This window comes from Cydia amplana, chromosome 12, assembly GCF_948474715.1.
Source record: "Cydia amplana chromosome 12, ilCydAmpl1.1, whole genome shotgun sequence".
NCBI lineage: Eukaryota > Metazoa > Arthropoda > Insecta > Lepidoptera > Tortricidae > Cydia > Cydia amplana.
The window spans coordinates 17,679,415-17,704,879 of record NC_086080.1 but is presented as its reverse complement, the minus strand read 5'-3'; the positions used below and the strand labels follow the sequence as shown (position 1 = coordinate 17,704,879).

At 40.9% G+C, this 25,465-nt stretch overlaps 2 protein-coding genes and 1 non-coding gene across 3 annotated transcripts in view; all 3 read left to right on the top strand.

Moving 5' to 3' along the window:
- LOC134652768 (mucin-3A-like) overlaps window positions 1-19,336 on the top strand; it is a 55,779-nt gene extending 36,443 nt beyond the window's left edge. Inside the window, exons 3-11 of the mRNA XM_063507929.1 lie at window positions 382-496; window positions 3,434-3,556; window positions 4,208-11,118; window positions 11,206-12,370; window positions 15,847-16,064; window positions 16,354-16,624; window positions 17,521-17,625; window positions 18,200-18,439; window positions 19,187-19,336. Of these exons, the coding sequence (XP_063363999.1) occupies window positions 382-496; window positions 3,434-3,556; window positions 4,208-11,118; window positions 11,206-12,370; window positions 15,847-16,064; window positions 16,354-16,624; window positions 17,521-17,625; window positions 18,200-18,439; window positions 19,187-19,335 (9,297 nt within the window). The 3' untranslated portion in view covers window position 19,336. The remainder of the gene's footprint in view (window positions 1-381; window positions 497-3,433; window positions 3,557-4,207; window positions 11,119-11,205; window positions 12,371-15,846; window positions 16,065-16,353; window positions 16,625-17,520; window positions 17,626-18,199; window positions 18,440-19,186) is intronic.
- Trnat-agu (transfer RNA threonine (anticodon AGU)) lies at window positions 15,653-15,725 on the top strand. The gene has a single exon. It is a non-coding gene; the product is annotated as a tRNA-Thr (tRNA).
- A 3,524-nt stretch (window positions 19,337-22,860) lies between the features above and the next one.
- The window catches only part of LOC134652766 (uncharacterized), a 30,474-nt gene continuing 27,869 nt past the window's right edge, over window positions 22,861-25,465 (top strand). Inside the window, exon 1 of the mRNA XM_063507928.1 lies at window positions 22,861-22,866. Within this exon, the coding sequence (XP_063363998.1) occupies window positions 22,861-22,866 (6 nt within the window). The remainder of the gene's footprint in view (window positions 22,867-25,465) is intronic.

The following is a 25,465-nucleotide window of genomic DNA, read 5'->3' as shown; positions in this document are numbered from 1 at the left end:
TCTTAGTAATAGGGTCCCGTTTTTACCCTTTGGGTACGGAACCCTAAAAAGCAAATTGAAAAAAAGTAGGCGCGAAGACTTTCTGATAGAAAATTAGAATTTCGCGCCTTTTTCTACTGACAAGTTGGGTTTGTTTCACTATAATGTCCCTCATTTTAAAAGCGTCGGTAACCTGTAATGCAAGGATAGATACAAACGGAATTTTTAATTTCACAGAATTTATGATACTATACTCGTACAATCTCCTGTTACAATAATTATCACATTATGTTTGAATATCGCCCACATTGCTACGAGAAAAGTTGCAGGCGCAACAACAGTACACCTAATGCCTCACCCTGAACCCAACCTTACTAACTGTATATAACGTTGCTATTCCAGTGGCAGCAGACGGAGGACTTTTCACGCAAGAAAGAGATCCGCGCGCACATGTATCGCCTGCGCGAGGAGCGCCTGCGCAACCTTTACTCGCCCGAGCCCACGCTCGATGCTAAAGGTAAATACAACTTAATTTACTATAAAAAAATAGTTAAAGGTACTTATATAAAAAAGGATAAAATATCAATATAACGTTAGTCGTTAGAAAGCTATAAACGCTATACTTAGGTGTAAGCAGTCAAAGCAACCTTCATGTTCTGAATGATTTTTAAGTTTTTGTTCCAATTATCTTCGTTTATGTTGGCATTCAAATAAATTAAAAGTTGCGGTCATATCATGTAAGTACTTGGGCGATTTTTATGCGCGAATTTGGGCATATTTTTATTTTATTTTTATTTGGGCGAAGAAAAAAAGTGTCCCAAAATTTCCATACATTTATCGATCTTTCCATTCCGCGACCGCCATACAAAGTCTATGAAAAATGGTGACGTAATGGAAATATAAACCTTAGGACACTTTTTTTCTCATATTAGGATAGAAAGAGCTCGTGATTCTGAGTAGAAATAACATAAAAAATCCCAAATTTGAAAAAAAAAAGTGTAGGAGACAACAAAAAGAAAACGCCCACTTATTGTATATATTTATTTTTTCGTTAAAAAAGAACAAATGTATTATTGCATGTTTCTGCTATGAATTCTATATATTACTTTATTGTTATTTTCCACGATTAGGTGGGTACTTATTTAAATAAATAAATAAATATTGGGGGACATCTTACACACATCAACCTAGCCTAGCCCCAAACTAAGCAAAGCTTGTACCTACTATGGGTGCTAGGCGACGATATACATACTTATATAGATAAATACATACTTATATATGTCGGCGGCAGATCGTAAAATCGGCCATATCGAGATATTCCTAGGCATATCATGAAACGCCGCCATTTCATGATCTGACTAAGATTAACCCAGGCGTATCACGATCTGCCTTATAAAAGAGGCGGCAGATCGGTCAGACCAATGTATTCGTTGATATTCCTAGCTTCATACCGGGCGCATCGTAAAATAATTGATGAGATATTCCTAGGCATATCATGAAACGCCGCCATTTCATGATCTGACTAAAATTAACTCAGGCATATTACGATCTGTCTTATAAAAGATTCGGCAGATCGATGGGAGCAACGTATTCTCGAATTCCTAGTTTCATTCATACCGATCGTATCGTAAAATAATTGCATTTTTTGCCACTGGTGGCGCTGCATTCTATATGGCCCTGCGTCCGAGTCCAGTGTTGCCAGATCGTACCTTTTAATATTACGTTCCTTTTGAGCCTTGAGGTTTGCTCGATATGGCTGGTGGTCGCTAGGCAGATCATGAAATGCCGGCGTTTTATGATCTGCCTAGGAATATCACCCCTTGAGGTTTGCACGATATGGCTGGTGGTCGCTAGGCAGATCATGAAATGCCGGCGTTTCATGATCTGCCTAGGAATATCACCCCTTGATGTTTGCACGATATGGCTGGTGATCGCTAGGCAGATCATGAAATGCCGGCGTTTCATGATCTGCCTAGGAATATCACCCCTTGAGGTTTGCACGATATGGCTGGTCGTCGCTAGGCAGATCATGAAATGCCGGCGTTTCATGATCTGCCTAGGAATATCACCCCTTGAGGTTTGCACGATATGGCTGGTGGTCGCGCTAGGTAGATCATGAAATGCCGGCATTTCATGATCTGCCTAGGAATATCACCCCTTGAGGTTTGCACGATATGGCTGGTCGTCGCTAGGCAGATCATGAAATGCCGGCGTTTCATGATCTGCCTAGGAATATCGCCCCTTGAGGTTTGCACGATATGGCTGGTCGTCGCTAGGCAGATCATGAAATGCCGGCGTTTCATGATATGCCTAGGAATATCACACCCTACTTATTTGATATGCCTAAACGTCGCTAGGCAAATCGTCAAACGTTGATGTTTGAACGATATGGCTGGTAGTCGCTAGTCAGATCTTGAAATGGCGGCGTTTCATGGTATGCCTAGGAATATCTCGATATGGCCGATTTTACGATCTGCCTCCGACATATACACAGAAAACACCACACCCATGACTCCGGAACAAATATTAGTGTTCATCACACAAATAAATGCCCTTACCGGGATTCGAACCCAGGACCATGGGCTTCGCAGGCAGGGTCACTACCCGCTAGGCCAGACCGGTCGTCTTGATTTGATTCAAGTTATTTTGTTAATCGCACACTTATTTTTAAATATTTTAAAACGAATGTGAAAGTAGTTACTGTAGTTAGATATTTGAATAATTTGTGTGTATGTAGACTTGTAGAGTAGATATTTAGCATGCCACGGCTCGCCGCTTCATATGTAGAGGCATTTGCACCCGTTTCAGCATGCTTAAGTAAGTTATTTTTATAGTTGTAGATTAGAAAGTATACACTTGGTGAGTAATTAGATCATTTATATCACTTGCAAAGCAAAGTTTATCACCGAATTTGCATATACAACGGTTAACCGGAAATAATTCAATTCCACTCAGCTAAAGTGAAAACTACGTGTTTCATTGCCGTGACTTATATTAAGTGTAGGTATAGGTAATTTATTTTTAACATAAGCCATTAAAATATAAATTCCAAAAAATAGGAAAAGATTATAGCTACATATTTATTACTTTATAAATATTAAACCTATTTATAAAATAAGTTAATTGAGTTGAAAAGTGGCTATATAACCTAACCTATTCGTTCTTAGTCTGCAAACCAATATGTTATAGGTAGATAATCCGTTGTAAATGCAAATGGGAAATCTAGTTAGTCGGCATGGTGTCAGTCGATCCCTTCAATTTCTGCTTATCTATTTTAAGTTTGAGATAAACGCCTCTGAAATAAACTATATTTCTTCAAGCCTGAAGCATATTTTAAGCTAGATGCACTGCCACAAGTAGGTTTTATTTATGTATCGTATTTATCTGTTTATAGATATCTATCCCTATATGTGTAGCGAACAGTGCACAGTTAGAGCGGTTGTGGATTCCCCAGGTTGTGAGTTCGGAGCCCCGCGGAGCCACGGGCGCTCCTTCGCCGACCAGAGCTTCCAGTCCATCAAGAGCAAGGAGGTCCGGGACGCGGGCTCCCCGTCCAAGGACTTCTACTCCGGCCAAGGTGCAGCCCACAGATTAGCTAGATGGAGCGAGATGGCTCATGGTCATCACACATTCAAAGGCTCTCTTACTGATTCGGTTTGAGAATTTTTCATTCATTCCCTTACGGAATGGTTCATTCTTAGGACAGAGAGAGAGAGAGGAATGGCTGAAAGTCGGCAACCGTTTCGGTTGTGTCCACATTTACGCCCTGTACTTGTATAATCAATAAAGTTTGAGGAGTAAACGTGGGTTATTGTATTATCAAATGATATTAAGCAATTCTAAAGCATTGTACCAAGGACAAGCTTACTTATCGCTACTTTATATATTTCTAAAAATGCTTGGAAGCTGATTTTTGGCCAGGCGCAGTTACATTTCATGTGACCATAACTCGGCTTCCTATAATTTTCAGAAGTATTAAAATTAGTAACAGGTAAACGAAATTGTGGTGGAATGCTTCGGTTGGATCAACTGAGTGGTATGCTTGACTCATGAAAAAGAGCGTCTATATGTGTGGTGACCGCGAGTCTTCATAAACGCTTCACAACGCGGTGTCTGTGGGAGGTCAATGACCCAACCTAACCTAACCAGTAACCAACTAATGCTTCGTTAACTGGTGACAGACCGCCAACAACCACCACAAGTTTTACAGAATCTTTCCTCTTTGCAGATCTCAAGGAGCTCTCGAATGCCGGATGGAACGTGGAGTCAGAAAACAGAACAACGGACGACGGCCACACGCACGTCAAGTCCATCAACGCCAACATAGAAGGACGATACGATGTCGACGGTGGAAAGGGGCAGTTCGCCGCCGTCGATAAGCATCGACAAGCCGTGACGGAGTACCACGACGAGCATTCCAGCTTGAAAAGGAACGAGAGCAGCTCCAACACCGCCGCACACGAGCAGGTGGTGCGACAGACCGACGACGGCTCACATTTCTCTGCCTCTTCAACCAAGACTTCGAGCTCCTCTTCGAAATTTCAACAGGTCTCAACGAAACAAGAATCAGTGCCATATGTTACCAACGATGATTATAAGTCGAGTCGACAAAATGATGAGATTACAAAAGTCACAAGGACAAGCGATTATGAACAGAATTTGAGGAGTCACGACGGTGAGTTGGTGTCCAGGAAGATTGACTATCCTGACAGCAACACGAAGGTGATAATAGAAACGCGGGAACTACCTGATGGAACGCGTGTCACCAGCACGCGGCGAGAGTACCGCGCTCCTGCCGTCTCCTCCACGCGCTCCGAGCACTCTTCAACCCAAACCAGGAGCGAGAACAAATCCTCTTACACATCCAAACATGACGTGAAGGAAACTTCAAGAAAAACTAGCGAAGACTATGACAAGATCACGAACATCGTCGATTCTCAGAAAAACATTGACGACAACGATTTCAAGAGAAATTTACGTAGCGATTACTCGACCACGACGCAAAAGGATGAGCATGTCGAAATATCTCGACAAAAAATTAATCAGCAGCGTTATGAGAATGTTGACAGTACCGATCGGCGCGAAGTGACCTCTCAGGATACTCGACGTGCATTCAACACGAACGTGAACGCCACAGATAAGAAAGTCCTGACAACTTCTCATGATACAAGGCGTGATTATGAAACAAATATTGACAAGACCGATCGGCGCGACATTCACACTTCCCAAGATACTCATGACAAGACCGATCGGCGCGACATTCACACTTCCCAAGATACTCATGACAAGACCGATTGGCGCGACATTCACACTTCCCAAGATACTCATGACAAGACCGATCGGCGCGACATTCACACTTCCCAAGATACTCAACGTGTCACCGATGAAAGAAAGGTAGATGACATCACAACTAACGGGGAAAGAACTCATCATGTCACGAAAGATAAGAAAGTAGAAGAAGTGGTTGAGAGGAAAGTAAGTTCTGATCAATATCAGACGACTTATCAGTCTGATTTCACACAGAAGAAGATAAGCCAAGACCTGAGCCCGACGCACCAAGCGTGGGCAAGCACGTTACGCGGTGACTCTCCTTCTCCCTCGCGACCCACCACCAGAGCCTCTTCGCCGGGCAGCAGGACTTTCCAATCTAGCACTTCCTCACTGAGAAGTAGCATCAGCCCAGACAAGACCTACAGAAAGCCTTCAAGTCGCGGCGGTAGCCCTAGCAAAGTAGACAGGTACTCACCATCTCGTACCGTATCTGACAGATACTCCAGCACCCATTCCACCCATTCAGTGACGGAGACCAAAACGAACAGATTCACCAGCCCAGACCGGAAACCACCGCAGCATACATCCCCAGGTCATAGCGCGAGTCCCGACCGCAAGCCATCTGACAGCTACCGCAAAAGACCGAGTGCCAGTCCTGAAAAGCGACCGCAAGACGCCACATTCAGGCCTAGTATGAGTCCTGAAAGAAAACCGAGTCACAGATCTAGTCCAAGCCCTACAGAGGGCCCCCGCTACACCAGTCCGTCTAGATCTTTACATAGAGAAGGGTCTCCGACTAAGCCATACAGTCAAAAACCTTATCAGCCACCCGAAACTGATTCTAGTCCAAAAACACCTTTTGACCATCCTTCCTACGTCTCGTCCTCGAGACCCAGTCAAAGCCCTGATCGCAAGCCTGGGTACCAAATACCTTACTCTTCAACCCGGCCGAGCGCGGAGAAATCCCCGAACGACACAACTCCCACTAGGACAAGTGTGAGCCCCGACAGGAAGCCCGGCTACATGAGACCAACAGCCAGTAGACCGACTTCAGATTCGACCCCTACGAGACAGCCTTCTCAAAGTCCGGAGCGTAAACCGTTTGAACATACCAGGACTACGAGCAGCGTTAAGGCAGACCACTATAAATTCATTGACGAGGAAACTAAAATGTACACACGCACTGACAAAACCAATATAGACTACTCAAGGGCCTCTCCTGATAAACCAGTACATGGAAAGAGCCCTTCGCCGGTCAGGAAGGTTCCAGGAGAAGATACCCCCGACCACTGCCGCCCTGAATCTCCATCCCGCTCCACATTGCGCACGGGCTCTCGCTCGCCCTCTCCTCCCAAGGGCCCAGTTACATTCCACGATCAAGTAGATAAGACTAAGTTTGTGTCAAATCACACTACTACTAGTGATGACTATTCAGTTGATAAAACTACTAAGACTGTTCGCAGTGATAAAGATACTCCAACATCGCCGAAACGCAACATTCCGATGAGAGAGCCATCGCCTTCTAAATATGGCACTTACGACAAAACTGCTCCTGTAAGAGAGCCTTCACCTTCTAAATATGGGACGTACGACAAGAAAACACGACGTTCTGAAGAGCTAGAGGAAACCACAATCAATACAAATACTACAAACATTAAATATGACACTCTGACGAGGAGTGACACATCAACCAAAAAAACCAGTGAGTTTGATAAAACCGAAACATCAAAAGTAACACGTAAAAACGAAAAAGATATACCTCAAAGGAATACCCCAGTAAGAGAGCCATCACCTTCTAAGTTTGGAACATACGAGAAGAAAACCCGCCGTTCTGAAGAAGTAGACGATGTCAAACATGTCACCAAGGAAACCAGAGAAGACAAATACGATTCGCTGACTCGTCGGGAAAAAACTACTTCAAGAAAAACTCCCGAAATGCCCAGTTCACCGACTAAAAAGTCTCCTAGGGAAAACATTTCCCCATCGAAATCACCTTCTAAAGATAACAAGTACAAAAACAGCACTGATTTCATTACAACCGAACGAACAACAGAGGAAATAAATAAGAAAACCACTGTTAAAGACCGCCCGCGTCAACTGGTCACCCCGTCCACCAGCCCGACTAGGAAGTCGAAGACTGTCGAAAAAGAACCTTCTACTGGTCAAAGTTCCCCTACAACGTCTGTTAGTGGATTCGTATATTTCTGCTCTCCGCCACTGCAACAGACTATCGTCACAGATCTCGATGATGCCGAAAGTTACTATGAAACTAAAACAACAGATGAAACCACAACTACATATAAAAGACCAGAAAATCTTCCCCTGGAAAGGTCTGCATCTCCGTCCAAGATTCCTTGTCGATCACCGTCACCTGAAAAGAAAACTTCTACTATTAAGGAAGTCCTTCCTAGAAAAAGTTCTCTGAAAAAGCCTTCGGCAGGCATAAGCCAAGTTTCTCCCACTGAAAAACCGCCATCGACTTTCAACGTATCACCTACAGTGAATATAAAGGATGTGCCGTCACATAAAATCGTAAAGAAAGATAATCCAGAGAAACCTGATGCAAGTCCTCCAGCTAAAGTAAAACCACCTTTTGAAAGAAGGGAGACTTATGAAGAAAGATGTCGCAAGATTCTCGGCATGATGGAAGATACAAACAAAACTACTTCCGATAAAACATCTTGTCTAAAGGAGCCCGAGTCTAACCGTAGCTCTCCAAGCGTATCGCCATGTGTTAGCCCGGACCCAAGGGAAGGATCCCCACTGAGACAAAATTTTTACAGACAGGAAGTAACGGATACTAAGAAAAAAGTGACTGACTTCATTTCCCAAGAAAAGGACGACCTAATCAAAACTACTCAGGTACGTCGTGAGAAGACTCCTGTAAGTGATAGAAAGTCAAAAACGCCATCGAGGGAAAGTTCCCCAACTAAACTGCAAGATATCATTTCTGTTAGCACCGCTGATGATAAATCAACTGCTACAAATATGAAGAAGACCGTGGAACGAGTCGATTCAGAAATGGTTGAAAACAAATTCCAATCTGCAAGGTCTTCACTTTCCCCTGTACGTAAAACTCCAGAGCGACCTTCCGATTCGCCAAACAGGCTTGATTCTCCGTCTAAAATACCTCAACAATTTAAGTCTCGAACTACTTCGCCAGTCAAAAAAGTAACTTCTACGACTGAAACCAACATTGATTTCATTACATCTGAGAGAGAGCAAGAAGTTTTAGACAGAGTGCAAAAGTCTCTCAGAAAACTGTCTCCGGAACGTAACTCGCGATCGCCAAGTCGAGAAAAGAGTCCAGGCAAAACTACATCCAGCCTACACGATCTTGATATAACTACTGAAAATCTGGAAACATGTAATTCAGTAATCGAAGAAGTAAAGACGACAAAACAGCAAAACGTTATAAAAGACAAAGTAACGCAGAAAAAAACTGAAATTGAAATTAAAGAGAAAACTAAAGAACAATCACCAAAGGGACCAAAGGAAACCGGAAAACCTCCGTCACGAAATGTGTCTCCTACCAAGAAACCATCGTCAGCACCGACAACTCCAAAAGCAGAGAAGAGTCCAGAAACGCCGCTTAAGGCTAGAAGTACGTCTCCGAGAAAACCCATAAGTTCTGTTGAGCGCCCTCAATCACCTCAAGTTCCTAAAGGAGGAAAGGCCGCGCCTGCTCAGTTAACTAGGAAACCAACGCCTACGGCAATCAACATAAAAACTGAGTCAGTATTTTCATCCGAATTAAAGAAGAGTGGGGTTACAAAACAGACTAACACTGGTAAAACATCTCCAACTAAAATTCATCGGATAATTCCGTCGCCTACAAGAGTACCTGAACCGGATACTAAGAGAACTCCGGCTCACAAAAACGACATTAACAAGGAAAACGTCAGTCCTAAGAAAACGGATGCTAAAGTTACACGAACTGCCAGTGATATATCTATCAAAGCGAAAAAGCCATCTCCTCAGAGAATGAAATCCAAACCTGAGATACAAGTAAGTGATATGTCAACCAAGACAACTAGACAGACTGTTACGACAAAGACACAAAAGTCTACAATCAAAGAACCCCAAATGAAGCTTGCTCCGAAGCCCAAGTCAGCAACGGCGTTAAACATGGCAACAGATGACGATGACGTGCTCATCGATGTCGAGCAAGCCAAGTCATCACGAGAGAATTCTCCTGATCGCATCTGTCCGACCCCAGTTAGTTTTATGGATGATGTCCAGACACCCAGACTTCCTGATGAAGTTAGTGAACCAGACGATGAATTCCGTCGCAGAACTCATCACACTATTCACGAAACAGAGTCGCTTGTTGATGATATTATTGAAATATCCGAAGATGAGGAACTGTTCGTGAAGAGAACCCAAGATGACATAGTCGAAGCCGACGATTGCCTTTTGAGTGTTACTGATAAAGTTTCTAAATTTACAAATAAAATGGATACTGTTACCATGCCTAAGGAAGCAGCAAAACACTTTAAAGATACAGAAAAGCGAGTTCACTCTGATTTTGTCGAAGAAAACTTGAAATCTGACGAGTGCTTGCTATCGGTTTCAGAAAAAGTAAATAAATTTGCCAAAGGCCCAAGGGATACGAGAGACAAGAGTCCAGCGCGCCGTGTCACCGATGAATATGATGTAAACACTGTTTATCAAGATGATTACACAAAATTGAGTGTCAATGATAAAGCTCATCTCTTTGTAGAGACTGCTGAAAATGTAAAATCACCAAAAACAAAACCAGGTCAAAAAATTGAGCGCCCTGATCTTAAAAATGTTGATGAATCTTTGAAGAGTGACGACTGTTTACTGAGCGTATCTGACAAGGTCAATAAGTTCGTTAAAACAGCTGAACAATTTTTGAATGAGTCACATAGCACCGAAGACAAAGAAAGGAAGATTAAAGAGCAACACGAAGAAGTTATGAGGAAAATTGTTGAAAGTGTAGATGAAGAGGCGGACATAAAAGACACTAAAACTGTCACAAAACAAGATTCAACAGAGAAAAGTTTACATTCCCGAGATCAAAGGCAGGGATCATTCTCAAAGGAAACTACTTCATCCCACGCCAAAACTAAGGACTATGCCAGTCCTAACGTCAAACCGGTTGAAAGAATACCTGCAGTAAAAATAACAACTCTACGCAGTAGCGAGGCTGTGAAGAAGGCTAAAGCACTATTTGAAAATATTGCGACAACTCAGAAAACCAAGGATACTGTTGATACCAAGACTACAAAGACAGCAAAGCTAACAGATATTGGTGTCATTAAAAAATCGCCAAAAACTGATTCGACCATAGTTCTTCATCCATCTCTTGATGACGGTTTCCCAACAGACGTAAACGATGTTCCTGACGCTCCTACTGAGACGGATACGACGGATCGTCCTTCAAGCGGTTTATTGACTCGACCGCAACGCCCTGGTCATATTCGCGATGACAAGCCGAGAGACAGCCCAGCTCGTCTTGCCCCCCATTCACCGCAAGTCGCTCGCACCAAGTCACCAATGCGACAAACAATCGAAACTGCCACTACTACAAGGACGGTTATTTCCAGGCATCCGACATCACAAAGACCCGAGTCTCCAAAACCTCCTCAACCGGAAATGGAAAAGCCGCAAGAGAAAGTTCCTGGTTACCAGAGGCCTACCATGACAAGTCAAATCCGAGATGAGACCAAAGTAGAGGAAGTGGAAGTGAGCAGCCGCCGTGGAAGCGGCAAGTTCGGCGTGGAGCTGCGGCGCACCAGCATCGAGCGCAGCACCGTCAGCAGCGAGCGGCGCCGGTCCAGCCTCGACCACCACCAGCCCTGCATCGAGGACGTCTTCGACCTCGACCTGTTGGAACAAATGGTCAGTAAGCACGCCATATGCATGATTCTCATTTTTATCTGTATATTCGTTGCCAGCCTAATCTTACACTAACTTTATCCCTTTCAGTTGGAAAAGGTCGTGGGTTACGAGCAGAGGCGACGTATCAGAGCTCAGATGAGAGTCGCTAAGAAGAGGACTGAGCACGTAACGGATACTAACACGTTTACTAAAACTACGAAGCATACGTTTGTGAGTACTCCGAAGAACAGATCCCCTGAAAGGCAGACCAAGCCCAAATCTCCAGAACAGCGTGTGAGACCAGCTTCGCCTGAACACCACTTGAGGAACAAAACTCCAGAGTTGCAAAGAGTGAGATCTCCTGAGCGGAAACCCAAGTCAACACCAGTCAAGACAGTCTCCCCAGAACGTCACATTAAAACGGCGACACAGAAAACCGTATCTCCCGATCGCAATCATTCCAAGGAACATACGAAGCCAATTTTGAACGGACATGCCAAGGAACCTACTAAGGTTCTACAGGATACACACCCGAGGCGACACAGCCCTGAGAAGCCAGCTCTTAAATCCACTCCAGTGAAAACCAGGAGCCCAGTCCGCCAGCGTAGTCCAGATAAAAAAATGCGACCTCTATCGCCGAGCAAGACGGCTTCTCCCAAACCGAAGCCTAACCGCTTCAATGAATACGCTTCGGCTTACATGAAAAAGGTTGGTCTCAATGAGAATGACAAGCTAAAGTTCTCAGAGGTGAGCAACAAAAGAACCGTCGAACAAGAAAACCAAAAAAACCTATCGCAATCTCAGAAATACGAAAGCAAAGTTACTACAAAATCGTACGAGCGTAAAACGTCTAACGACACCATTGAAATGCACTTGAACGGTAAAAGGTCGCCATCACCTAAGCGGAAATCTCCAAGCCCTGTCGAAAGAATGCATCAGCGATCGCCGAGTCCCGAATGGAAGATTCCAAGAGAGACAACCAAAAAGGAAACTATTATCAAGACAACGATTGAGGTGGACAGGAAACCAAAGCAAGAAGAGAAACCGTCTTGGGTGACGAATCGTAATTTAAAAAAGACTACGTCAGAGATGAGGACGTTCAGCAGCAAGAAGATAGAGAGTGGTGCGGTTCGACGCGCGCCGAGCCCGTCCAAGGCCATCGCCAAGCCGCTAGACGTGATCACGTCGAGCTACGGGCCGGGGCCGCTCGACGCCGACGGACGACCGCTCTTCGGCATCAAGGCGCTGAGAAATGGCGCCTCAAATTATCAAGGTAAGCATTATATGGTGCTTTTGATTTCCATTGAACTTATTACATAGGTTTGGCAATCTGGGGATATTGATTAAATTATTAAAATGTACTCAATACATAAAGATAGATAAATACTTCAATTCAATCATTATTTCTTTGTCATCGCAATGACCGAAAACATTTTTTTTATTCTAAAAATGTGACAGTACAATGTTCTTTTCGAAAATATATTTTTTTAAAGCAAAGCGTTTTTAATATAAGTAACAACCTTTACTTTATAACACGAGTAATACCAACCGCTCCCTTTTGTTAACAATAGCAATAGCATAATAATATGAAATAATCTTCTCATTCTGAGAACCTTCCCTAAATTCGATAAGATCCGACCACCTAACCCTAATAGCTAGTATAAGTTTTCTGTTTGACCCATTGGTTGACTGGTAGAGAATGCCTTAAGGCATTAAGTCCGCCATTTGTACAATTTTTATCGTGCAATAAAATTTAAATAAATAAATAGCATTCATTTTATTTTTAAAAACAAAATTTGCACCAAGAAAAAACCGCCGAGAGAAAAAAGTGCGAGTCGGACTCGCGTTCTAAGGGTTCCGTACATTAAGTCCGACTCACGCTTGACTGCACATTTCTAATAGGTTTTCCTGTCATCTATAGGTAAAGAACTATTTTGTGTTTTTTTTTTTCAAAATTTTACACCCAGTAGTTTCGGAGATAAAGGGAGGGGGGGAATGGTATTTTTTTTCCTATATTCTTGAATTACTTCTAAATAATTGCTTATCCTTAAATTATAAAAATAAAATTTGAGATTCTCACAATAGGTAAGCTCTTTCATTTGATATGTAACACGTCTATAGTTTTTTGAAAAACTTTATTTTTAATTTTCTCATTTACCCCCCAAAAGTGACCTCCATGTTCAAAATTCATTTGTTTACGTTACATGTCCGTCTTTGGGTCACAAACTTACACATGTGTACCAAATTTCAACTTAATTGGTCCAGTAGTTTCGGAGAAAATAGGCTGTGACAGACGGACGGACAGACAGACAGACGCACGAGTGATCCTATAAGGGTTCCGTTTTTTCCTTTTGAGGTACGGAACCAAAAAAAACGATTACGAATAATTAGCGGTCACACATGTCAATAATGAACATGCGTAACCTCATTACTCAGATCGGTGACAATTCCATCGTCGACACTGTTAACTTCTGAACCTTATTACAATGTCTTAAGGTCTTCCAATGATCAAAGTGAGTGGCTGTTAGTAACCTTAATAACTGTTCGCTTGATTCACGATCACTCACTACGCATATATTTATTCAGCTGGGTTATATTGTCGTTGCACCAGCATATACAATTCAGATTTTTAAAACTAACCACCGTAACATGAGCTCTAGGACCTACAAGAACTGATAGAGTCTGTGCGGAAAGAGAAGAGTCGTAGAATGTATTGGATCCCATACATTTCACGACTCTTTTTTTCCGCACAGACTCTAAAGGCTTGAGTTTTAAGTATCATTCTACTGTAGAAAAAGGAACTCAATTTAGTTTTACGATACTCTAGATATTAAATTAGGCTGTTAACGCGTGAAGTTCAGTGTCTTGAATCGAGTGTCCTTTTTCGAGGTTTCAAAAGGATTAACGGATTCGAACTACCTACATCTCCACGATCATATCCTAGGCCATAAGACAGAGGGGACTAACACGTCTCACTCGTATATTCTGTAGAAAATAAGGTATTTAGTTTCTACAGAACAATTTAGATTCCTAAAAGTTTAAAATAAATCACTAAAATGCTCTACAAAACATGAGGACTCCAAAAACTTGTGTGAGATTTCTCCGAAAATATATTTATTGTCGATGTAAACACTACCGGCGTTATTCATAAACGTCTGCTAAGTTAATCAGCTGATGATCGTCCCTCTCTATGGCATAACGAAAGATAGGGATAAACGACGATCATCAACTGATTAAGTTAATTAGCAGCCGTTTATGAGTAACGCCATAGGTACTACTACTAATACATAATCTTATCGTATAGCGATCTTATATTTTGCTGGTTCACCAAGCCGGTCAACTCGCTAAGCAATCAAAATAACCATCAACCGTCACGTCTCAACATCTTATTCACCGGCACGTTTCAAAAGTAAGCCTCTATCACAAAAGATTACAGCATTCGTTGCAAGCCGTAGTTTTTCTCGCGTTCTGAAACTCCACTTTCTCTTGCAACTGTTGCAATGTTTCAGACCTTAGCGCCGGCCATTCCGTTTTACTTGGTGTGTGAACGTGGTATCATTGTCGTTGTGCTGTGGCTACTGTTTAGTTATTCTGCGGTCGTGCTACAGTTGTGTCTTTCACTGTTGGCCTGTGTATTATTTATTGTTGTGCGTGGTAACGAGTCTTGTGCCATGTTGTCCCGTTTTACCGTGAATTAATAGTTTCGATTTGAACGGTAGGTAAATAAATTTATATGAAGTTTTTGTTTTCTTTCCTTCACTCACTTTGGTGATAATTTTAAACCTTTATATGTCTATAAAATCGTCTATTTCCATACTAATTCATTTTTACTCACTTGTTGTTTATTTTATTACAAACTGACCAAAATTGTTTCCAGTTTCACTGGAAAATAACGACAGATGAAGGAACTGGCCGGTTCCATTATAAGACAAGCCTACCCATTTATGTAGTCTTGCTTTTATTTAAAGAACCCTAGATCATATTTGTCATGGTACCCATATACTTAATTAAATTCTTAAAAGTCCGCATTATAGATAACGAATTAAATTGCTTCGTTCCAAAATATAACGGCGACAATTTATGACAATCAGTGATAGAATGGGGAATTACCTATACCTACCTAAATTATAAAATATCTGTGCACTAAATCCCGTTGCTATAATTGTGAAAGGGGCATTACCTGTCTATGACGCACACTGCTCCTTCGAAAACTTTATCTATGATAAGATCTACACGACATAATTGCTTCTTCGAATATTTATATTGAAACAGTAGTGACCGGTTGTCCAAACAACACTCGTCAATCAATAAATTGAGCCTTGGTGAAATAGCAAATTCATTTTAAAAGGCACTAAAATATACATATCTTTTCTTTAAGGATACCTATATAAAAAAAACCTACTACTATACTATATAGCGCATCATTACTGGTGAATTTCCAATATGATTTGGAACTCTAGTAGCCGTTTAAGAAATGTAGTACTCTTACGGTAGATGTCGCTATGAGCCTCCCTAGGGCTCATGTATGGTGGAAATATTCACTGAATTGGGTACGGTCTTGGTAGCTCAGATGGAAGAGCACTGTACTAGTGATCCAGTGGTCGTGGGTTCAAGTCCCACCCAAGACAGTGAATTTTTCCACTTTTAATTTATTTCGAAGTTTGATACCTATATACTTAATGCGTGCAACTCAAGCTACCCTAATGTTATTATTTATTTTATTTATTTAATGTTGTCATTACTTCGCAGTAAAAGGCACGGTGGTCCGCCAAGAGTTCCACTCACGCAACGGCGGCGCACCGGAGGGCGAAGTCAGCGTGACGGCGTACGCATCAGACCCGGCGGCACTAGAGTCGCTTCTGAGGGCTCAGGGCGAGCCGCCTTCAAGGCTGCACGGCTTGGCGGCCATTACTACCACGAAGAGGTTCGGAGGCGACACTGGATCGAGCTATAGCGAGGCACATACGGTGAGTGAAGGTTGATTTTTGTTTAAATATTTTTTAGTATTAATTCGTGAGTTTTGCGTGTCACCTGACGATATGCATAACTAAAGTCTATTTTTTTATTCGGTAGACTAAAATGACATTTCATAGTATGAACATCATGTGTCATTTCATACTATGAAATGTCATTTTAGTCTACCGAATAAAAAAATAGACTTGACATGAACATCATGTGTCATTTCATACTATGAAATGTCATTTTAGTCTACCGAATAAAAAAATAGGCTTTACGAGTATTCGTTTCTTTTTACAGAAAGAAGAGCGAGCGACCTTGGAACAGTTTACGCACAGCGACCGACGCGAGTCAGACACATTGGGAGGCGTCAGTATCAGTGACGTCACCGCGGTCAGAAACGACCAGAAACATAAGATTGGCAGGATGGAGAAGACCGGCAGCCAGCGGCGAATCGTGGATAAGAGTGAGAAGGTTGAGAGGGTGGACAAGAAAGAAAGGAGAGAGGATAGGAAGACCGTCCGGCAGAGCTCCGTGAAATCGCTCACGGAGAAGTACATTAAGAGTGCATGTAAGTTACGGCTTCTATTGTTTTATTCATAATTACACACTTAAGTTCAGCCAGCAGCAGAAGCAGCTAAGCGGGAGAGGTACTGTACACAACGCGAACAGAAGTTTTGTAAGAACAGAAGCTTATTACTGTACACACGTGTTTTATACTTAGATAACATTTAATAATTTATCTGCCAAGCAGAATATTGTCGGTTATAAAAAAACTATACGTACTTATAACGTTGAATAATACCATAACGAAGTAGAAATTCTACGCATTATGAGTTATGCTTGTTAGGAAAAAAATGTCGTGTCAGTGACCGATCATGCAGAGTACAATCGATGTCAAAGATATATTAACACTTTCGCACCTTATTCAGTTGTAATAAAAACCAAAATTGTATACCTACATATTTAAGAAATTGACCGTATACGGAACTTGCCAAAACCAAACGTAAGTATATCGCGTGCTAACCGCAAATTATTGGTTTCGTAATCAACTTTCTGTCTTTAACCAATCTATTCACAAACCATTTGACTCTATTGTAAGCTCGCTATTATTCTAACTCGACTGCAATGTAGTAACTTTTTGCGGCTTCTATTCCACTAACTTTGACAATTGACACCGGAGGGTCTACCGCGAACACTGAAGTTCGCAAATTTCGGGCATCTTTCTCTGTCACTCTAATTACGCCTTAATGGGAGTAAAAGAGAAAAATGCCCGCATAAACCCAATTTGCGAACTTCGGGTGATCGCGGTAGGTCCTCTGACGCTCTGCCACCGAGGGCTTGTTCACTTTTTCTTTAAGTAGGTATATATAACATTTATTTCGATTTAAAATCTATATAAAGTGAGTTTTGACTACTTAAAAACAGAAATAAAGAAAACTTTTTTTTGTTTGTTTTATTTATCAGCTGATACACCGAAGAGCGAGCGGAGCGTGTATCCGAAGGCCGGCCTGATCCTGCGCAGCGCGGGCCTGCGCGACAGCGTCTCCAGCGACTCATCACAACACGCTGGTGGGTTTTAAGTTTAGGCACATCTTTGCAGTATACTTTATTAACTTCGTAAAAAATACGCTCCCGCTATCTGTATTCCCTGAGAAATATGACCTCTGTTTCTTTAAATCAAAAGTGAAGAGGGTATTACTGAACCGGTGAGCTCCATCTTAGGCTCTGTCTTCACTTTCCTTTAAGGTGTGACTAGAGTCAATCGCCGGTTAGTTTATTATAAAAAAAAATTTCAAATGAAAAATAAATACAGTCCAAGGAAATATTAACTTCTGACTTTCTGTTTAGTCGATTTATTTTACCATATTCTAGTGAGTCATCGAAGCTTGGCCGAACCAGAAGATAGGAGAATATGTGACGTCGAAAAGTTTCCAATAATTGCGTAATTTCTCACTGAAACATTTCGGGAAATTCTTATATTTTTATGGGGATCCAAATTTTCCGTTTCCATAATGAAAGTTTCCTTAATTCCCTAAGAAATTGTCCTGATATATCTGAGATTGTTTCCAAGATATCTGAGATTGTTTTGAAACTTTTCACAACTTGTACATGTGTAGACGTTTCATAAAAAAATTGGCCCCAGGTCTAGCGCGCACGGACAGTGAGCACAGCCTCGGGTCCGTCGAAGACGCCATCGTCACCACCACCACCGACCGCAGCGGTGGCCGCACCACCACCACCACCGAGCGCCACGGCGGCCGCACCACCACCACCACAACCACGAGAGTGGGGGGAAAGACGCAGGAACGCTCCTTCCTCGACAGCACGACGAAGGTCACCGGAGTACAGGATATTTTGACTAGGATGAAGAATGCTGACATTGGTGAGTTGTATAAAATCAACCAAAAGGGTACTGACCCAAGGGTAAGGGTAGGGCCGGAGTTAATATGTATGCAAAACGCGAAAGTTTTAAATATTATAAAAGAGTACTTATTGTCGGTTGTCAATAAGGCGCTATTTCCATATGTCTTCAATTTGAAATCAACCTTATCGACGACCGACAATGTTGACCGATAGGTATGTACGTATGTACCTTTATATGTACAAGGATACCTTTTTTATAGCAATGCTTTCTGGAATATCAGTTTATTTGTTTTTATTACCTTATATTAAGATAAATAACGACTTGGGTTTTAAAAGCTCTTCCCTAATGGCGATTTGCCAATGTCCGAAATCAGAGCGATCATTGGTCGAAAATGCACTGTAAAAAGTTGATTTTATTTATAAATAACACCTTTTTGTCTCGTTTCAACTTTTGGGAATCTTTAGAGTGGTGAGTTGTATCCCCAGGATCGGCTTCAATAATCCGAACAACTTCAACTTTTAGGTACAAGATTACATCTGAACTACAGTGCATAATTATTTTCCATCGTATTTTCACGGAAACGTACGAACGTGACTTGCTATTTCAGTCAGCCTCGATAAAAAAAGTACTGAGGTTGACTGCAGTAGCATGAGAACGAACGTTTCCGAGAAAATCCGACGGAAAAAAATTATGCATTATATCTGTATTATGACACGGTAAGATTGCGAACCCGAGTTTGCATATTGACCGATATGTTTCTCCCAGTGATCGAGCAAGGCGACACGAGCGAGGACACGGAAGCACGCGCGCTGCTGAACAAGTTCCTGGGAGCCACCGTGCTCATGGCCGGGATGAAGAACTACGTGGCAGACGCACAGCATCAGCAGCGACCTCAGCACACAAAGGTAGGATAGTTATAACTAAGTGGCAGATACCCTAAAACTATTTCAAAGTCTGGGCGGAAAGATAAGAGTCGTGAAATGTATGGGGCCCAATACATTCCACGACTCTTCTCTTTCCGCACAGACTACCTCTTATAGGTTTAGTTTGGTTGCGTTTTTTGAAAGGGTTTCAAGGGAAGACCAACGTCAAGGTATTCATAAGGTGACCTTGATGCCAAGCTCAGAGAAACCGTTTCAGTGACGTTTTAAATCGTTTTTGTGGCATATTTTTGTGAAATTTTGTTGTATAAGCGTCCTGAATACATTTTATTCTATGATTATATGCTATTCTATTCTGAAATTAGCCGCTGCGTAAGTAGCCGTGAATAGTGCATCAAGGACATCAAGGTGTTATCATTAACAATTACCTAGTCTAACTATGTACCTAATAAACTACTTATACCTACACGCACTAGAAGCTGTCCTAAGGCGAATGTATTTTATGGCAGTACAAAAACTTTTTTTTTTGTTTTAAGGCTAACCATGCCATGCCATACCCACCATGGACTTACCTTTACAGTGGGTTTCTAATATGGATTGGGTACGCAGCACCCATCACCGTACCTACAGTGAATTTACAAATCGTCGGGTGACAAGCAAAAGTCACTAAGTACTATCAATAAATTAAAGTAACAAAATGAACTTTATTACACTTGTAACACGGTTTATTGTCCAATAATTTCAATGGTGTTAGTTAGTGACTTTTAATTGTCACCCGACGAAATCGACATCCGTCGGATCTTTTTACATCACTCAATCTATTCTATTGTAGGAAAATGCCAACAGATGGCAGCGTACACACCGATCGTAATTATTGGCTCCACGGAAAAGCTTGGAACATCTGAATGGAAAATAAATTACAGAGGTGTGACTAACTTGCCAAGTCGTTGTCCGTATAATCCCAGAAACGAGTATATTTTCCGTTGAAAAAACAAATTGGACAGTTAGATACCTACGCTATACAGTTTCATTTTATTTGTATCTTTTGTCTGTTTTTTTCCGCTTTTAACATATTTTTAGGGTTCCGTACCCAAAGGGTAAAAACGGGACCCTATTACAAAGACTCCGCTGTCAGTCCGTCCGTCCGTCCGTCCGTCCGTCTGTCACCAGGCTGTATCTCACGAACCGTGATAGATGATGTATTGTATTTCTGTTGCCGCTATAACAACAAATACTAAAAACAGAATAAAATAAAGATTTAAGTGGGGCTCCCATACAACAAACGTGATTTTTGACCGAAGTTAAGCAACGTCGGGCGGGGTCAGTACTTGGATGGGTGACGGTTTTTTGCTTGTGTTGCTCTATTTTTTGTTGATGGTGCGGAACCCTCCGTGCGCGAGTCCGACTCGCACTTGGCCGGTTTTTTTTTTCTTATTGAACCTGAGGGGCTACCGCGAAAACCCTTTTTCGCAAATTGCGGGGATCTTTCTCTTTTACTCCAATGAAGGCGTAATTAGAGTGACTGAGAAAAATGCCCGCAATTTGCGAACTTCGATTTTCGCGGTTATAGCCCTGCAACAGAGGTATTTTTTGACATCTCATAATATTTTTTTTCTATTATACAGTTCTATCATCGATTCATTTTATTTATTTTGTATTCCGAACAGCAATGCATTATCTTCGGTAAAAAAAGCAATATTACTAACCCAGACTACACCATGAAATGTTCATTTATTCGTTTGAACACTTAATTCCTATCCTGGTTTTGCATCTGAGATTAGAACGCTATAAAAATATTCATACGCAGCGATCGGTGGTCCTTATGCCTTGGCAATAAGGTTAAAATCGTTAGTTAACAACGTCGACGATAACACTAATATGCACACTCTTAAGAGAGGGGATAACGCAAAATTGTACTTTTTGTATTGAATTTATAGAAGTTTTAATCAAGAGCAAAAGCCTTGAAAAAATCACCCGAAAACTAGACCATATTTGAAAAGGCAAACTCCAATCAAAACCTAAAAAGGTTAAAGTAGGCTGAATAGACAAAATAACACGTAAACATGTCTACATTTCATTTACAGTAGGTACATATGGTGCTAATTTACCGCCCTACTGCGGTAACTAGCACTATACGTGTGTATGTCGAAAATTTAAAGGGCCATATGTACTGTAAAACGTTGTACAATACACATGCGAAAAGGTAATTCGCAACTCTCCCTGCTCCTACCTGCTTACGCCCATAAGTATCTTCCGTCGCAAGTTTCGCGTGCCATATCTTATTGTTTCCTTTAAGCCAAAGCTTTACGCCCCCTCTTAAGAGTGTGTGTGGACGATACGCACGGCGCTATCTGCTAAGGATAGCGCGGGAGTTTATTTCTAGAGTAAATAGATGGCGCGTCATGCTCTTTGTTTTATTTGCGCGGTGATTTATTACTTCACTGTAGCTTCATTAGCGAGGCGAGGGTGCATTTAATGAAAGGGGACCTAGCTAGGTTCTTCCTAGTGTGCTATTTTCTTAGCGGATATACTTACTGGAATACGAATAGGGTGTTATTTCAAGTCCCCGAAACTAAGCATGTGAATTTAATTTGAGGTTTTGGAGAGTATACTATATTAAAAGTATAATTTAACTTGAACATATACAAGATATGATATACACTAGACATACAAGATAACAAAACCATGAAAATAACGGCGAACATTAGAACAGGTTAGGTTTTAGAATTGCCTAAATCATCGCAAAATATTTTAAAGTTCAAAATTGAATACTAATAAGTTAATAGAAGCTTTCTATAAAGCTCCGCCGCTTATTATTTACCTAATAATTAGCATAACTCGATAAAAACCGCGCCATCATCGCTAAAAAGCTAATAAAGCCCAAAACAAACCCAAAGCGAATACACATCGGCGCCCGCGCCACCCGTATTGCCGTTTTAAGGCACGCTTGCCCGCGCGGAAAAGCGACGAAAATCGCCGGCGAAAATAACATCGGCTCCACATTTCACCACCAACCCACCAAGAACGACCTATCTACCTAGTAAAGCCCACAGAAAAAAGGACCTTATAAACAGGGAGAGAGTTAGGGAGACAAGTGAAGATCGCTTGGATGGTGGAGGTGCTATATTGGGCGCTGTGACGTCAGAGGCGGTCGGAGCGCAGTCCGCGCCGCACTCCCGCGCCGAACGCGCGCCAACCGTTATGTTCAAACAATAAATCCATTCTATATGGTATTTTTGTAGTAGTAGTGTACCGTATCCTAGAAGGCTAGGCTTAAGGTATAGGCTTTGGTGTTACTTCCGGATTGCGCTTTCGGCTGAAGCTTTTGCGTAAGTTCCTTTTGACTTTTTTTGAAGATCTATTTTTTGATCCTTCTCGAATTATTGTAAATATTATTACTTTTTAATTTTAAATTTGGTAAATTTTCGTAAATTTTATTTTTATAATATTCTAGTAATACTGATGAATATTTAGGTATAAAATTAATATTTTGCATTGTGTTAAATACCTAATACTTTACATATTTGTTTTATATGTCTGCGGTTTTAGTATCAAAACATGAAGGTATGTTTATGAAAACCTGATGTTTTATAGTCACTTTTTTTTTTGAGTAACTCTCTAACTCTGTATCATAATTTGTAACATGTGTTTGTCTAAGATAAATAATAAACTACATATAAAATTGACGGTGACAAGTAATGGGCTCCAACCAATCCACTCGTTAATCTAATACCTTTAAACGAGCAATTCTTGTTTATTTATTTATTTATATATATATATATATATTTCGGGGATCTCGAAAACGGCTCTAACGATTTTGATGAAATTTGCTATACGGGGGTTTTGGGGGCGAAAAATCGATCTAGCTAGGTCTTATCTCTGGGAAAACGCGCATTTTCGAGTTTTTATATGTTTTCCGAGCGAAGCTCGGTCACCCAGATATTTTAACTATAAATTGATGACTTACAATTATACAGCCTCTGGATCTGAATATGTAGCTGCACCTTATCTTGGCTTTAAGGATAAGACGAGCATTAAGGCTTGTCTTTATGATGAATCGTAGAGGTGGAACTAAGTTAAATATTCAGCTAACTTCAATTTAAAATATTGTTTGAGATCTACCTGCAATTAATAATAACGTAGGTTCACCTTGAATACTTACGATTACAAGAAATAAATTATGAAGTTTCAAATGTTCAAATATCAAATAGTTCGCGACCTACACCGCTGACATTCGGCCATCGCGTCTCGAGCGAGGCCGCTTGCGACACCACTCACTGAAAATAACTGAAAAATATTATATTTCTAGTTTTTGTGGACCGCGAGCTTCGCATAACATACATTCTCTTATGCTCTTGTAGATAATTAATAAGTGCCACTATAATCACTGCTTTTCACAAAATAATATTGCACATAAACATCTATATTACCTTCTGTAATATTTTGGTACTTTATAACAAACTGACTTAACGCACTTAACAATCTATAACAACTCAGCAAAACTTTTGCATATGCCTAATTACCGTAATACGCACAGAAAATAAACAAACTTACATTATACAGAAATATAATAAGAATAATTTTGAAGGTAGGTATTAGGTACCTACATATATAATAAAACCGGCCAAGTGCGAGTCGGACTCGCGCACGGAGGGTTCCGCACCATCAACAAAACATAGAGCAAAACAAGCAAAAAAAAAAGGCAAAAAAACGGTCACCCATCCAAGTACTGACCCCGCCCGACGTTGCTTAACTTCGGTCAAAAATCACGTTTGTTGTATGGGAGCCCCACTTAAATCTTTATTTTATTCTGTTTTTAGTATTTGTTGTTATAGCGGCAACAGAAATACATCATCTGTGAAAATTTCAACTGTCTAGCTATCACGGTTCGTGAGATACAGCCTGGTGACAGACGGACGGATGGACGGACGGACGGACGGACAGCGGAGTCTTAGTAATAGGGTCCCGTTTTTACCCTTTTGGTACGGAACCCTAAAAATCACCAACGCATCTAAATAAACTTTCCATAAATCCAATTTGACAGTAGACATACAACAACGGTCGACTTTAATCGAAATCGTAATTCAAGTCTGAAGTGAAATTAATCCATAAATTCAATAACATTCAACAACTAATTGTCTTTCAAAACTGAACCGATACCGTTACGAAAAACTACTTAGTTATCTTTTAATTGAATCTTGTAAGCTTTTACGGTAGTTAGCTATATTAACCGGAACACCTGTTATAGTTTGGTTAAGAAATTACTTAATGCGTATTTGAGAAACCCAAAAGATATTTCCAGTATTCATACTAAGTAATATTATAAATGCAATTGTACCTACATTTTGGTAGCATAATACTTATTCTGTGTCGGTAGTGTATTTCTGTCTGTTACGTTTACGCACGCGTAAACCGCTGTACTTGATGATTTACCTACATGAAATTATGTATGGAGATATGTATATAGTTTAGGTCCCGAGGTACGACATAATTAGAATAAAGATTTAATGGAAAAAAAGCATTTTAATGCAAGACGAAGTCACGGGCAGAAGATACTAACGTACTTACTTACTGAGCAAAACAAACAATAAACTTATTAGATACACTTCTACCGCTCACGCAAGCATAATTCAAATTATGATGATAATTCGTACTGTCTGGATTTCGAGTCAATTATAATATCATTAGCTCATAACGCTATGCAAAAAACTCAAAGAGTAAGAGGCAAAAAAGTAAATGAAGGTTTAAAATTGAAATAAAATTACTTAAGTACATTTTACGTTTACGCTACCTATATTTTTCTCGCTCATAGAGGTTTTTCTCTAATCCGAGTTTCTCACTCTTAGAGGTAAGGAATCAGAGAGTCTCAGTGATATGTTCTATTACTAAAATTACTTATTCGATAATTTTAGCAATAGCCAAATTTACTGTGAACCTTTTTTTCGTGATCTCCCGTTCTCGAAAGAGATTGCCATTTTTATCGTTAACACTTATTTTTCATTTAGACATTCCTAGATTGTTTTCAACCATTCTACACAATCAATACGTAGGCACTGAGCAAATTTGATTGAAAATATCGGTTCACGACCCGCACTTGTTTTTCTCAAAAGGATCAAAAACAATGACCTAAGAGACAAACCTTTTTTATAAACAATAAAAAAAT